Source organism: Pseudopodoces humilis, chromosome 3 (genome assembly GCF_049639895.1).
Source record: "Pseudopodoces humilis isolate 2021_Gansu_Grassland_sample_001 chromosome 3, ASM4963989v1, whole genome shotgun sequence".
NCBI lineage: Eukaryota > Metazoa > Chordata > Aves > Passeriformes > Paridae > Pseudopodoces > Pseudopodoces humilis.
This window is the reverse complement of record NC_142202.1, coordinates 78,331,823-78,348,995: the sequence shown is the minus strand read 5'-3', so window position 1 is coordinate 78,348,995 and position 17,173 is coordinate 78,331,823. Positions and strand designations below refer to the sequence as shown.

General features: G+C 36.0%; 1 protein-coding gene across 2 annotated transcripts in view; it reads right to left on the bottom strand.

Moving 5' to 3' along the window:
• RNGTT (RNA guanylyltransferase and 5'-phosphatase) overlaps positions 1-17,173 on the bottom strand; it is a 171,845-nt gene that overhangs the window by 146,646 nt on the left and 8,026 nt on the right. For both annotated transcript variants that reach the window (XM_005518195.3, XM_014263722.2), the window contains exons 3-6: positions 13,332-13,435; positions 13,107-13,195; positions 7,143-7,218; positions 3,627-3,876 (exon numbers count right to left, since the gene is read on the bottom strand). In XM_005518195.3, the coding sequence (XP_005518252.1) occupies positions 3,627-3,876; positions 7,143-7,218; positions 13,107-13,195; positions 13,332-13,435 (519 nt within the window). The remainder of the gene's footprint in view (positions 1-3,626; positions 3,877-7,142; positions 7,219-13,106; positions 13,196-13,331; positions 13,436-17,173) is intronic.

Sequence of the window (17,173 nt, the reverse complement as noted above, 5' to 3'; positions counted from 1 at the left end):
GACCACCTCTCAGAAGACAAAAAACATTGCAAAACACATCAGGAAAAGACATGTTCTAAAATGAAGGAAGTGAGAGACAGGGAGTTACACTGATCAGCTTAGATTTAATACCTAGAAACACAGGACCAAATCACAGTAACTGCCTCTTGGCATGTACAAGCAAAAAAGTAAACAAAATCATACAACTGTCACTCAGTAGCAAGGGTGTTCCATTAAACATTTGGTTTTCATAATGAAACAGTTTCACAGAATTGGCAGTGCATGCATTTGCCTTGGTTTGTCTTGTTTGCTTATCTCGTCCTCATAGAGGAACTCAGAAAACACAGGGTAGATGTAACTTCCATGAAAGAGAAGAATAACCTGTTTCAAAACCAGGTTCAGAGGAGTTAGTGTTTCACTAACAAAATGGAAAAATCTGTAGGGTCTGCTTTAGGCATAAGATCATTTATTTATTTCCACTAAGCTTCCTATTAGAATTCTTACTTTTGTGACATCTCTGACTTTAATAACAGGGATATAGACTGGGATAGTAGTTTAAGACTCAGTGTTATCCTTAATTTTAAAAATGGACTGGAAATAACACTGTGCAATTCAGTATAAACAAATTTCTACACTTAATAATGGATAAGAAATTATACAAACACACACTGGTAGATAATTAGAGAAAAAGACATGGAAGCAGCAAGAGACCAAAAGCTGAATTAGTATTGTTCTGCTTTGTGAAAGGCAATTATGTTGAGATATATAAACAGAAATATTAGCCTTAAGACATGTGGAATTAATTTCTCCATATTAAGCCTTACTAGGATAGCCTCGACTAGAGGATTGCATTTAATTACAGGCACCACAGCATCAGGAAAACATGAGTCAACATGACAGAATACAAAGAATAACAAGAAAGGTCAGTAGTACAAAAATATGGTCTATAAGGAAAAAATGAACTAATAAGCATTTAACATGGAGAAGAAAATGTTACCCATAATCAAGCACATAAAATGGTGCTGCTAAATCAAAAAAGAATATTTTTTCCATATCCTTCATGATGCCTACAGGCAGAAGAGTAAGTACAAAGGTTAAACTTTGCAAAAGAGAGCTGGTAAGGCAGAAAAACCCCAAGTCACTAATATTTAGAATCAATGTACTGTGATAGTTAACTAATAAATATTATCCTAATTAAGTCAAATCAGTTTAATTGCTTCTTTCTATCTCACAGATGACCACAAGACTTCTGCACTCAAAATCATGAAGAAAATCATTAACAGCCACCCTCTCTTCGAGTTTAAGATGTCACCATTCATTTCAGAAGCACTGCATCTCACACCCCGTAAAATGCAACTTACGCAGGACTAGAAGAGACAACGTTCCTTAATAAACAGTAAAAGTTCCAATTGACCCTTAAAGGTTTGTAGGCTCTGGCTCAGAATTACAACTTCTTGTAATCTTTTTGATTTGCAAAACGAAGTATTTTTTTTCTTGAAGTGAGATTCTGAGTGTCAGTTAATAATGTTGCTTTGATGCTACAATCAATACTGCATGCACTGACGAAGTCAAAACTTGTTTGGATTTCCTGTGTGGCACCTCAGACTGCAACAAACAAATTTCCTGGTACCTGTCAACTTCCTTCAGGTGATGACAAAGGAAACTGTAATGGCTTTATGTTCTAATGATTCTTACACTTTCTGCAGTGGAGGAAAGAAAGGCTGTCAAGACTTTTTGACAGCTAAATATGGGAAGTGTAAAGGAAAAATGTTGCAGTAAAGTTTCTCACATCAGAGTTTCTGAAATGGACAGCATACTAACTTCATTTCACAGGCTAGCTAGCAGTTGTTTCTGACTAAGCCTAAGAGCTGTCTCCTCCTCCACCACTAAATTTTTCTTCTGTCTCCACAAATATTTGGGTCAAAATGAGAAAAAATTCAGAACACTGCAATCACTACAGCTACCTCTAGTTTTACATTGCCTACCCCTAGGCTTTTAGGAAAAGATGAATAATAAAGGTGGAAACATCTGCTTCAGGAAACCAACAAAATACTGAAAATGTAGCCCTGTAGAGAGTAAAACATGGATATCTGAGCAAGATGTATTTACCTGATACTCACTCCCCCTGTAGACCGCATATTTAAAAGGAATCACAAATAGACTGTATCCATCTCTACTGAGTTAAGAAGCAGTCCCATCTGCCAGCCATGAACCATGGTAAAGAATTCTGCCCATTCCTCCTCTTCATGTCAAAGAATGTTCCTTCAGAGCTGCAAAACTGAATTATACGAATATGCATATTAACTAGATTATTCTTTCACAAATTATCTAACTCATAATTAACTTTTAGTTATTAATATGCTTATTCGTATAATTTAGCTTCCAGCTTTCAACAAAACTATGGTGGCAGACAAGAAAAAGCCTGGGAAGCCAGTATCATTCCTGTTAAATAGACCAGTTGAGTTTTATAATTGCTGAAAAGAGGCTGTCATTGTAACTCATCATAACACCTCAATTCCTAATGCATCAGAAGGCACATCAAAAAAACTTTAAGGTTTCAGCCCCCCCAAAAATATTTAGGTATCAATGTTTTACTGCAAGGCTAATGGAGGAAGTGACCATACCCCCTGAATATACTTTTACTCCGTTTTAGGTTGTGGGAAATTTTTCATGCCAGATGAAAGATAATTTGCAAGTTTTCAGAGTTCATCTTGCTTCTTTAGACTGTATTCCTGTCAGGCTAGTATTTTCCATACTCCACCTGTAAATCTTGTTGACCAGCTGCAGTAACAACAAAACACTTTTTTGCAGCCTATTTCAGTATGAGAATTTCCAAGTGTTTGCAAACAAACACACCTCAACACACAAGTAATATAATTCTGTATTATGGAAAAAAAAATTTACTTTTGCACTCAGCAATAGTCTAGCCTACTTTATTTGCTAATAAAAAAGCAAAGAAAAAGAGTCAGGAATTTGAAGAGAACTGAGTCATTAGTCTTCAGATGATACAAATATATTCTTTGTACTTGAGTATTAGTTCCATATCATGGTAACTACAGTAACTTATTTCATCAGAAATATGCAGATGTATGTCAGAAATCACAGTAAGATCACCCAAATTTCTTATAAAGCTAAAATAGCTTTGAAAACAATATGATTTCAAAGCTACCTTGGTTTTTTTAAGCTCATATTGCTTTTTGCTAATCCAATTTTCAATCCTACAAAATTTCCCAAAGACTATTTACCAAAATGAGCAATGAATTTTAAAAATTCTGAATTTCATCTGCATGACTATAAAAAACAAGAGATGTTTCCACCCAACTCTAATAATATTTTGTCTCTAAAGACAGACTGAATAATTAAGATGCACTTTACTATCTCAAAAATTTGTTATATTAGAAAATTTTTAAGCCATTTTTACAACTGGAATATTTGAGGTGCTGAATATTAAAGTTCAAGGTTCACATGGGAAATACAAAAAAAGTTTACAATGGATCTACAATTTTTTCCAATTAGAGACAATGCTTCTAGTGCCCATTTGCAACAGCAGTGACACTTGTACAGCACGTACGATGAGGTAACTGATGAGTATGAGGTTATGAAATTATGTTTAGCAATTAGAATATTAAGTTCCAAATCAAAGTTACCAGTTTTAGGCGTTCTTTTCTCCTCTTGCCAAAGTAAGAGCTTGATGATCCGGGTTCTGATTCTGGGCCTCCAGTTTTACCATTATCATCATCCTCCTCTTCATCTTCATCAAAGCACCATTCTGGAAGCTCTGGTGGTGCTGGTGCATCATCTTCATCGCCATAACGACGGAATAATTCCTTCAAATAGTCACCTTTATAAATACCTGGAGGTCTGGCCTGAGCAAAAGTAGCCACAGCATCCTCAATACTGTAAAAAAAAAAAAAAAAAGAAAATCACTGTGGATTCTTAATTTACATGTCTTAGTTATGTCATGCCTCAACAAACATAAGAATTATTGGGACTGTGAATCAATACAAATTCTGAAGTGGTATTTGCAAAAACATTCCTTATATTTGCAAGCCCATGCTTAGATCAGTCTGGTAGCAGCTGCTCCTGCACAGGATTCTGTATAACTCTGTAGGCACTGCAAATGTTCTCAAGTAATTGCAGCTCAGGCTGCTTTGAGTCCTTATTGTAGCTCCTAGTGGTCTGCTGATCACTGTTTTATCACAGATAAAACTTTTTTTATTGCTACAGAGAAGCAATTAAACATGCAGGTAACATGCAGGTAAATACCCGAGGACTGCATGAACAAAAAAAAAAGACCAAAGAAACATATCAATAAACTTAATGAAGAAAAATGCAAATGCTTCAATTCAAATGTGGTTACATTTTTCTCTGCTAAAAATTGTGTTTCCTCTCATTAGAGATTTTGCCATCATACTGGGAAAATCCACACTAAAGTTTTTTAATTATTCCTCTTTCCAGAATTTCTCATAATAGGACTGTGGTTCAGAAGCCTTTTACTATGCACCTAATACTTAATCTTGCTCAAATAAATTGGAGGCTGGGCCACAAAAAAATTAGAAACCAAAACTAGCAGTCATGCATCTTTACCAGACAACCAGAAAACTCTCAAAAATATACAGCAGTGAGCACAACTCAAGGGTTTTATTGTTGCCATTCACAGATCCTATGAAAATGTTTAACTAAAAACATTGGATATAATTCTGTCTTCCATTTATCAAGGCTGTGAAGAGCAGTAATGCACCAAGGATCAACATTTTAAAACCTTACTATATAGGTGAGAGGAGAAACCACAAAAATAGAGAGATGTCCCTGTTAGGCTTCTTGACAAGCAAAAATCACATACTGGAACAAAAGCACATACTACATCCTATGACTTTTTTGGGGTTTTTTTTCACATAATTAATTCAAAATGTTTTGGATTTTTTTTTTTGTCTGATCTGTACAGCATAGAATGGAGCCTGAGAACTATAAGAGGTAAATTTTCCAGAATAGACAGAAACAGTGTCTAAGAACCAGTAAGGTTGATTCACACCTCTGATCTTTGTAAGAGGAGAAAACAAGACATTCTCCAGAGTGACACTATCACATGGTGTCATTTCAAAAATGACAGTTGAAGAGTCTGAGTTACTTAGGACCTTTCTTCCCCATTCTGTTTTTTAAGACTCCTAATTTCTTTCTCAGAAGACATTTTTTTACTTTGCTATCTTTCTTAAATGGTTTCACATCTTCTGTAATGAATGCCACTAAAAGGACAAAACAAACCAAAAGTTAAAGGGTCTGAAAAATGCTCAATTTTTTCTCTGATGATATTAGAAGAACTCTATAATCTTCTGGAATAGATGGCAATGAAAGCCAAAAGAGGTGGCACAGATTTCAAATACAGAACCCTAGCTGAAAGAAAACAATTTTCCAAGTTCTATAAACACAGCAGTCTTTGGGAAAAATGAGCTGTTGAAAAGAAAATCAAGTAAGGTTTCTGACCTTATTGGTCAGAAAGCTGAAGAGCTTTCAGGCCTTTCTCTAAATGAACTATAAAATATATCTCACTGTACACAAAACAGCAGCAACACTCCTACACCGTATGCTTAAGGAATGAATACAGATGGATTTTTCCATCAGGAAGATATTATTTCCTCATTAGCAAGAAACAGTGCCTTGTTTTAAAGAATGATACAGTAAATTAGATTTATCTTGATACAATGCTCAGCATTAACTAGCATCTTGCCAAAATTGTTCCTTTGCTGTGGACATTTTTTCCTGCCCGGGGATATCTGGATGTTCTATTAAAATAATCTGACAGAGATGAACAAATTTGATACAATTAAACACCCAAAGCAAAAAAAAATAAGACATGGCTGTTGAGTTTTAAGGCTTTTCCCACCAAGGTTTGAAAACAGAGAGGCAGCATAAAAGCAAGAATTCCAAAGAGATTCAAGTGCCTTTCCTCCCCAGAACAAAGGATCAATTCTAAGTCTCGTTACTGCATGCTACTTTTAAATTTTTTGATTAAAAGCATACAAATTTTTTAATTCATAGGAACACTGAGAATCAGGACAGAATAAGGACATTTGTGTCTGTGTCTACTTCCTATGTACACCTAGGATCCTGCAAATATTCAGACATCCATTACTAATGGTTTTCCATCTCCATTACTCCAATGTCTTTATTTGAATAATTTTTTACCTTAAAATTTTACCCTTTTTGTAGGTAAAAAAATTTTACCTTTTTTACCTATAAAACCTTTTAAAAGGTTTAATAACAGACAGCAATAATCTAGTTCTTTGCAAACAGCTTGCACATAATAACTGTACACACAGCTAAGCATAATAACTGTATGTCTAGTCACAAGAAAATCCTGCAACAGGAGCAGAATTTTCTTCATTTAAAGGACCACACATAAGAAATATCATCAGAATGTTTAGTGGGCTTGTCAAGAAACATGACTTTCACAGGACTCCATCAAGAAGTAAATATTTTGTAAATATTACAAAACAAAAGTTGTGCAAAAGTTATGTCCAACAGGATGGTACAGGCATTCTTTGGGTTTGGAGTTTCTTTTAAAACTAATGTTATCTAAAAAAGATAACTAGTCTGTATGAAGGAGACAACATTTTTAAAAGATGGGAAAAATGGGTGAGTCTGTATAGAAGCATGCTGTAGACTTCAGTGAAAAAACAAGCTGGAAACAAGGGCTTTGTCTGCCCCCAATCCTTCAGAAGTATGTATGTTCCTCTGATGTTGCTCTAGTTAATCTCTTCAGATCTCAAAAAAGCGCAAAAACCTACATGCACACCTACATGAAAAAGATTAAAAAGTACAGGGAATAATCTTTCAGGAATCTCTGAACTCTACATTCTTACTTAAAGTGTAGGACATGTCATGGGAAAGACACAATATGATATATACACTGCTAAAGGCCCACACACAGCAAGTACAGCTGTGACTTGACCTACCAGACCTGGAATTCTTGACTGCAACAGGCTAAGCTACCAAGGGATGATACAAAAAATGTTAATATGGGCTGTTTATTCAAAATTACTAGGCAGCTATAAAACAAGCAACACTGAATATACTAGCATAGCTGTCAGGACAATAAGTGAAACATACTGAAGAACCCTTTGGCCACATTCCACAAACCCCCAGAAATTAACATTCAAAGTTACCTCCAGTCCAACTTCTCGACCAAAAAGGCACAGATCAAAAATCCAGTTCTATTGAAACCATGTGTACAATGGACACCTAGAAAAGACAAGAATAGGGCATAATCACTTGCAAGTGATTTTAACAAACATATTTAGTATCGAAAGTGAGTTTAGATCCTTCCACTCCAGTCTGTAACATTAAATTGTTATCTCTCTTCTCATCACGGCAGCACACACCACATAAGGCACATAAGCCTAAAAGGCAATTTATTACATTCTTTCTGAAAATCAGCAGCAGCAAGGGTATAGAATGCTTCAGTTCATCACAATCAAGAGCACTAACTTAATGTGATTGAAATATGGCTAACAGAGATAAGATTCACAAATCTGCTCAAATTCTTGTCAGGAGGCAATATAATCAAATTAATTGATTGAGTTTTCCATGGATTCAACAAGCACGACATTCATTTTATACCATCAGGCAAAAAATCGTATTCAGATTACCTTACCTCAAAATTGAAAGGGGTGCCAATAGACCACAATTCTATCTCAAATTTGCTATTACCATGCTAAGACCAGACTTACTAATTTTGAAAAAAATTAAGAATCTACAAAAAGAAAACTATGCAACAGTATAATCATCTTGAATTACTTATCTTTTCAATGTGAAAAAAAAATAATTAAGTCTTCAGTCTCTGTTTTACTGAACTCATCCCCCAGTGAAAGGAGGGATACACCATCAAATGCATTGCATTTTTCTTTTTCTCTCAAGGCAACAGCACCACCTAGTGATGAGCAGACCAGCCTCGAATTTTGTGCTATTAAAAATGTCATGAAGGATTCAGGCATGATGTTGCCTCTTCCTCCTACTTAATTTTAAATTATAAATATCATTAAACTTTCCACTAACACCAAGAGCAATTATTCTTAACATTTTTCAGTTGTTACCAGAGAATCATGGAATTGTTTAGGTTGGAAAAGGCTCTTAAGTACATTGAATCCAACCACTAACCCAGCATTGCCAAGTCCACCATTAAGCCTTGTCCCTAAGTGCCACATCTACACAGCTTTTAAATACCTCCAGGGATGGGGACCAAACCATTTCCCTGTGCAGTTTGTTCTTGTGCTTGACAACTTCACCTTTTGGTGAAGAATTTTTTTTCCTAATGTCCTAGGCCTCCCTGGTGTAACTTAAGACCATTTCCTCTTGCCCTGTCACTGGTTGCCTGGAGAAAGACACCAAGCCCCTGGCTACAACCTCCTTTCAGGCAGTTGTATAGAGTGATAAGGTCACTCTGAGTCTCCTCTTCACCAGGCTAGACAACCCCAGCTCCTTGTGGGTTGTGCTCCAGACCCTGCACTGGCTCTGTTGACCTCTGGACGCACTCCAGCATGTCAATGCCTAAGCACCAGTGCCAAGTACTGGGGGACCATCACTTCCTAATCCTGCTGGACATTGGCCTCCTTGGCCACCTGGGCATACTGATGGTCAGTAGACCAGCACACCCAGGTCCTTCTCTGCCAGGCAGACTTCCAGCCGCTCTTCCCCAAGCCTGTAGCATTACCTGCTAATTACCTGTGGTTGTAGTGACCCAAAGTGCAAGGCCTGGAACACAACACCACGAAGCAAGCCACTTAAGATTTAATTCACTTTCTCATTTCTGTACCACACCTAGTAAAGAAAATTTAGTAACAATTCACTTGATGCGTATTCAAACAAAATGCAAATTACACTCCTCTACACTGAAGTATAAACTTTTTCAACTGGAGAACCAAAGAAGTACCTGCAAAAAGTAGACTGATGAAAATAAAACAAACCAGCTTTAAGTGGGTAAAAAAGAGTATGTACTAACTGTAACAGGATCAGGTTTTTGTGCCTGTACCTGCCCTTCCCTTCTTGATAAAGCAAGGTAAAAATGACCATTAATTTTTTTGATTCATCATTTCTAACCATTTAAAAATACTAAAAACTGTGTAACTTGTGTCAAATTGAATTAATTTTAGCTTCATTATATAATTTATTCCTAACAATCATTTCTCCTTTGTTTTCTGCTGAAGCAAAATTTTTTCATGTCACTTCCTTAAGGCTGGCAGGCATACTCCTGTCCCTCATGCTGCAAAAATGAAATTTCCTTCCTATATTGTACTAGATGAATTGAAAATTTTGATCACTTATCATTCACATTTCAGTCTCTTTTTATAGCTAATGATGACACTGAGAACAAAATTGCACACAATTGCTATCACTAAATCCTGCAGCTGTTACTGCTGCCAAGGTTAAGTTGATAATTTTATACATATGACAAAGATAAGCATCTCAGCATTAGACCAAATGGCTTGGAAGAGAAAGATCACACAGGGTGCAGTACTATTCACTGCTCTAAACCACTTTCACTTTTGATAAACATCCTCCACACCAGTCCCTCTGATGCTCTGTCAAAGGAAACAAGTGCCCAAAATAACAAATTTCAGTAATTCACAAAAGGGAAATTAAAAATTCCAACATTCCTCTTTTACTATGAAAGCCTAAACAACATGTTCTTCAAAAGTTTAGTCAACATACTATTTTCTCCTTAACACTAATTGACTTTTTTCTCCTATAGAGGTGAAAGGTCTAAATAACAGAAAAATATTCCACAATTCATCAAAATAAAGTAAAAAAGTTAGTGACTCAGCACTAAAAATGGCATTTTATAAGTTGAAATACCAACTAAATGGGTCTGCTACTTATAGGATATTACCATGTGTCATGGTGTAGCTTTACCTTTAAGACAGCTTAGAAAGAGAGGAAGTTAGAGCTGCTAGTGGCTTATGAGAGTTTTTCCTCCTGACCAATTATCAGTCATTTCCAAGAACTGACAGCAGATCTGACCATTAAAAAGTGAATTCAACTTGTAAACACCCCTTTAAGAAGTACAGACAGAGTTCTCCTACCCTCTTTGGTTTCCGGCTTTTGACAAGGTAACAAGGGCTGTCCTGGCCTCCTTCCCCCCCCGCTCCAGGCCGACAAGGCCGCAGGGAGGGGGGGGTAGAGAAGCAGAGTCGGTCAGCTGAGCTTCGTTTTCAGTTTCTGCTGCGGGACTGAAACCTGACACCATGATCTCTTGCAGCTTTCTAAAGCTTTTGATTCTTTACTACTTGAATAGATGAACAGATTACTCCTTTTTCTCAGAAAAGACAGAGAACGAGAGAGACAATCAACATGCAAAAAACATCATAGAACCACTAAAAACAGTGAGAGAAAGAGTTAAGTTTAAATAAGAAAGAGAGAATAAGGAGATGCGTACAGCTGAAATATCTTTTTGTAAAAGCTATGGAGATGGGTAATAGTAGTTTAAAAGACTCCTTTAATTCATGACTAGAGTATGGGAGGAATAGAGTATTCAAAGTGTGGACTTTTTTAAAAAAAGAGAGAGTGATTGTGATACTGTGAGTTGCTGGAGATGGATAGAGTGAAGATTTTTTGAAGCCTTGAAGAGCAAAGCAAAAGCTGTTTTCCAGGAAGGCTCACAGAGACAGATGAAGAAGACTTCTGCCTTTGAATAACTCATCCTTAAAATAGTATCCCTAGACTCATTTGACCCATGCACACCTCGGAATAATGTGGAATGGGAGGAGTGAACTCTAAAAACTCCATAGATCGGCAAAAAGAGACTTCTGTTTCTCTACAAAGAATGAAAGAAAGACTCTAGCAAAAATTGAGACTGTTTTTGACCACCAAAGTTCTAAAGTTTTTTTGTCTCTATGTTATCACGTGTACAAAAGAATAGTTAAGTGGTGAGAGATAAAAGAGTTTTCTGGAAGTTTATTCTAGTGTTCTTATTCTTGTAGTTTGTTAATAAACTGTTTCTATTCCTTTTAAGTTTTAAGCCTGTTTTGCTCTTGTTCAAATCCATATCTCACAGAAAGAAATAGTAATTTTTAGTTACTGGTTTTAAACCACAACACCATGCTATCCATGCACTATATAAACTGCTGACCATAACCACTATTTGAAGTTCTAAAATATTACTGGAGGACCAAGTGTAAGAATTGCAAAAAAGAAAATAAGGAATTGCTGAAAGAAAAGTGAGTAGGATCAGTCACCAACAATATCTTGCTTCTGGCGTAAGTTTTTGAATACTGTTGGTGACTGGTTCCACTCCCATTTGGCAGTCCCTCGTTTTTTAAACCACATTGTTGTGTTACCATTCAGAGAATAACACACAGGTCTCTCTCCTGGTTTCAACTGAAGCAGAGTTAATTTTCTTCACAGTGGCTGGTGTGGGGTTGTCTTGGATTTGTGTTGAACTCAGGGTTGATGATATACAGATGATTTTGTTATTGCTGAGCAAGGCTTACATAGAGCCAGGACCTTTTCTGCTTTTCGTGCTGCCATGCTGGGGAGGACACTGGGGGTGCCTGGGAAGTTGGGAGGAGACACATCTGGGACAGGTGACCCAAACTGACCAAAGGGATTCTCCAGACCATAGAACACTCAGTGCATAGAGTGGGAGGAAGAAAGAGGAATGGAGGGACATTCAAAGTGATGGCATTTGTCTTCCCAAATCACTGTGAGGTGTGATGGGGCCCTGCTCTCCTGGGCATGGCTGAACACCCGCCTGCCCATGGGAAGCTGTGAATTCATTCCTTGTTTTACTTGTGTGTGCAGCTTTTGCTTTCCCTATGGAACTGTCTTTGTCTCAACTTGTACATTACCTATACCCTTCCACTTCTCTCCACAGTCCCACCAGTGGAGAAGTGAGGGAGCAGCTGTTAAATCACAACAATCTTGAATTAAACTGCATTATGTGTGCAATAAACTAAGCAAGTATCTAAAAGAAAACTAGGTGAAAAAATGTGTGACCAAATTAAATTTCTCAATGGTATTAAAATTCTCAGTGGTATTCCATCCTGCAACAGAACAAGAAGCAATGGCTACAAATTGAAATACAACAAATTATGTTTCAATATGAGAAAAAAAACCCTGTATATTGTAAGAGCAAACACTGGAAGAGGCTGCCAGAAAAAGTTGTGTAGTCTCCAAGCTTAGAGGCTGGTCAAAAGCCAAATGGGCATAGTCCTGAGGAAGCTCCTTTAGCTGGCCCTGTTCTGAAGAAGAGCAACTGAGTAGCTGATTTCCACAGGTGCCTTCCAATAACTTCAGCTATCCTACCATGTACCTGGATGAATCCTAAACTGCATGAACATACCAGCTTAGTTTACCAAGCTCTTAGCAATGACACCTGTACAAAATTGTTCCATGTAGTCCTAAGTCACACAGACACTCAGATTCAAGAGGGCTGCAAAATTATCATCCAAGAGGATTGAGGATGACACCCATTTTGACCCTGGAAACACACTTGCAAAGTAAGTTGTCTTTGACAGTTTGCAGATAGAGATGAACACTAATATGATTGACAAAAATCAAAGTAAAATAGTTTTAACTAAAACTAAAAGGTGTGCAAATTAAATTCGGAATTTATTTCTGAGAAAAAAAAAGTACTCTTAGAACATTCAAATATTCACTGCAAGACAGTATACCACAGAAGAGAAACTTTGCCTAGAATCTACTACCAGTTTTGTGAGACTTCCTAAAAAATCTCTGATAATTCAGTTACCAAATATGACAAATATGACTTCAAGTAAACCAGACAAAAAAAAAGACAAATGTCAACACAATACATAGCTTGCATTTGTATCAGCAGAAGTTACAAAACCACAGTGGAAGTATCATGTATTTGTAGACAGCTCTTGGGCCTGTATAATTTTCTGCATTAAGTCAACAGGTGTTATCAAACTGATGGATGCAGAAACATACTACTTTCTGTAAAAAAAAAGAAATATATTTGTTTTGCAGTAAAATCAAATTTAGATATGCATAAGCACTACTGAGGAAATTCCTTTGCTCACACTTCTAAGAGTAAGAGACTGCAGTTACAAGCAAATATGAAACAAACTAAGAATAAAAACCAATGATGGGCATAAGATTGATATAAGAAGTACCTATAAGCTCTGAAGGATTCTTATCACTGAAGCGTTCGCATACACGGATAAATGTTTCTGTATTCTCAGGTGTAGGGCACTCACCATGCCTGAAAAAGACAAGAACACATGGATTAGGAGACATCTGGGGAAAAAGGGAAAAAGAGAAAAAAAAAAAATAATTTATTCAGTGTGATCTTTCAAATTAAAAGCCAAAGAAATAATTAAAAAGTGCACGCAACTTACCCTTTACACTGGAGCTTTATATATTTAATTCCCTCTTTCTCTATATCATTTCTGTCATAGAATCTAATGGTGTTGGTCAAGTCTACCAGCAAACCCATTTTAACCTAAAAAAAAAAAATAAAAAAGTAAAAAATAAACACATATGTGGTTCAAACACCAGCGTATAAATACTAAATGTCTAAAAACATAATAATTAAAAGCAACCACGGGCTACATTTGTATGTTTAAAAAGCATTAAATATTGCATTGGTTTGTAAAATCTGTATTTTACCACCATTACAGACATCTGCATTTCTTTGTGAAAGCTGGTGTCTAAATTAGCATCAGTCATCAATTCAAAAACTTCATTTTGCTCCAACCAATGAGTCTAAATAAGAAAATTCTCCTAACAGCAGGAAAGTCTGGCAAAGAATTACTTTAACATGCTAAAAAGACAAACATGATGGATTCAAGTGCTTTTAAAGCAGAACAATACTAAACACTGGCACAGTAAGAAAAATTAACTACTGAGACTTATATATAAGTATACTCTCAGAAAACAACTCATTTTAATCTACCTGTCTATTAAAGTGCAAAACAGTGCAAAAGAACAAACGCATTTTCAAGTTTAAAATTAATCAGATTAATTAAATTCTTAAAAACATCTTATTTAAAGTTAAAATGAAAAACAACTTCAGATATTCAAACATGCTCTCAGCAGCTACGGTGGCAGTGTCAACTACTCGGGCATCAGGGTGTGCCTGAATCCAGGATGCCTTTCCCGCTCTACCCTAATGTGTCCCTGTGTGCATCAACATAGTTCTTTATTTTCTTTACTATCTTTATTGTTTTTATAGCTGGAAAATAGGTCTTTTAAAGAGCCTCATGGAGGTTACTACAGTTTTAAGGATGTGTGCCACTGGGTGGCACAAAACACACAGAGCATCAAAGTATATCCTACTGATCCTTCTTCCAAACAAAATCTCCAACAACAAACCTACCAGTTTTACTGTGCAAAAACAGCTCACTAACACACCTGAGCAAAAAAAGTATTTCTGGTTTCCTGTCTTGTAAGTGCAAGCAATTGCTTTTGGACAAAAAACTCAATGTCACGCTTTCAGGTAGGACCAACAGACTGGCAATAATTTAGCAGTGCAGTTGGAAGAATTACGAAGTACACCACCACTTCCACACAATTCAGAAAAGGAAAAATCCAATTATAACTAGAATACAGTTCAGAAACAGCTATTTCACATGAATATGTTGTTTAGTACACCCCTAAAGGAAAATTTCCAATTAACTACAGAGATAGTTCTCCATGATAGTCAAACTTCTGATGAGATACATTTGTAATACTTATATATTTTCATATTGCTTTAATTTAATAAATATTAAAAAGCATCATAATGTTATGTCAGCAGTATTAAAACTTCTAAAGTAATATCCAGATCAGTTCTGAATTTCTCATTGTCAACTTTGAATATTGTATTCAGAATACTTTATTTACTCTTATTACTGTTTTGCAGAAAAACAAAGCACCTCACAAGGGGGTCCACCTGAAAACAATGTTACAGCACCTGAAGCTTCAAATACAGAGTGCCAATTGAACTGCTAAGCATGGAGACTGACAGCATCCTAGACAGTGATTAATTATGTAGGCAATTAATTAAATTATTACTTTCCTCCCACTCCATTCCCTACAGCATTTTGCAAATGTCTACAAGACTACTTAATTCAGGCCTGTAGGACTTCCCACTTGCTATTCTTTTGCCATTATTATAGATCATTTCAGTCATATACAACTGAAGCTCATGTGAAGTGACACTGTTCCTCACACACTTCATGGAGCAGTAAGGCAAATATGCATTGAGTGTAATTTATCCAAAGCTATATAAAAGTATTTATGGCATATAGAGCATATAAGACCTGAAAGTAGTTTTCCTGCTTTACAGAAAGATAATCATTTGCATTCTCAGTCCATGGGATTGATTGCACATAACACATTACAATTCAGAGACTGCAAAGCACAAGAAAATTATAAAGAATTTTTTAAATAACAGGGGGATATACAACATATCAAAGTATATGACCATGATTTTCAAAAAATCCATGAAAAAAAAACCCCACAGGTACCACTGAAACAAAATAAAAGCCTTCCCCTCACTTCATCACATTCCAGATATCCCCAGCTATTACTGCCTCATGCATGTGCTCTTCTGCTGCTGTGCAATAAAATGGGCTTTCCTAGGTTCCCCTGCATGACCCCAGAAATCCCTCCTTAGAGACTGGAGATTGAAAACACACTCCCCTGGAAGTAGAGAGCATACTACAATACACTGAATTCCCTCCAGTCTCAGGACTTTTTTCTTGCATTTCTTATGTGAGGAAAATAGTTTAGATCAGCGACTGAATGTATCTGTGAAAACAATAATGTAGCTGAAAATCGGTAAGTAGTATTCCTAATAGGAATTCGAATATTTATTACCCAAACATTCTTGAGTTAACTAATGTCCTAGCTTTTTCTGACAGAAATAAATCTACCTGTTTATGCTTTACACAAACTGTACTAACCTACCTACTCAAGAAATAAATTTTAAAAAAAATTATTCACACTGTCACCAATTACTCCTGCAATTAGTTTAAGAGAACATTAAGATCCTATGCCAATATTGGCGATCAGAAGAAAAATAGGGCTGCCATGGCTAATTAAATCAGTTTCTAACATTCAGATTTTCAGCCACCAGCTCCAGGAAAAAAGGAAACACATAGGAAGCTTGTTAGAGACAGTTCCACCCAGACAGATGTTGTCTAAAATACAAAACCAGTACCTTCAAAAATCTGTGGTAACAGCAATAACTCTCTGTTACAGAAATCTAGATGTAAAAGTTTCTGCTGAAGTCTTTTATTTGGGAGCTAAATTATATGGACTTAAGTAATAACCAGTTTTCAGAAGTAATTATTCTGCAAAATATTAGCAGTAAAAAAACACACTGCAATAAAATTACAAGAACCACGCACAGCAAGCTACTTTCAACTTGGGTGGGAAAACTCACTCTTACAAAGCTCCTCAATTTAACATTTATTTAATTGCTGACTTGTTGGCAAGCTGCTGATAGAGCACTCCAATAACTACTACGTAATTTAGCAAATAATATATATATATATAATATATAAATATATATGTATGTTTTCAAACAGCAAACACTCATCAACAATACCAGGGTTCAATACAATGTAATAGATTTGGTGAGAACTTGAGTTTGAGAGAAATTCTGTGTTCTGCTTGTTAATCAAAAATACCAAACTATAAGTGGAGATCCTCATGCTACTGATCTTACTATCAAATTTTAGTCTGATGTCACTCAAGACATGATGAATTTGTAGCATTACCATAGAACTGACAGATGTGACTATTGGAAAGCCTACAAAGTGTCACCATGATTTTTTTTTCTTTTCTTTTTTTTTTGTGGCAAATTACTAAGGAGGCAAGCATTTAGAAATTCTAGAAGTTACATTAAATTTAGAAATTTAGAAGTTCTTTGTAATTTCAAAATACACACAGAATTTTAAATTCCTTTAAACCATGAATAAGACTGGTTTGGGAAAATTTCCAGGTATGCCTATCAAATCCAGTCAGAGTCAAAAATAACATAATACATAAAACAGGAACTCAAGTTGAATTCAGATGCACGTCAGAGACTTAAATTTTATAGATTATGGCTTAAACATTTTTATGAAGGATTTTTGTCCATTAAAACTGTATAATGAAACTACACCTACAAAAGCTGCATCACCAAAGCCCACCCTGAATGGGCCCACTGACCAAGGCCCTGGACTGTAAGCTGATCAGAGACAAGGTAAAA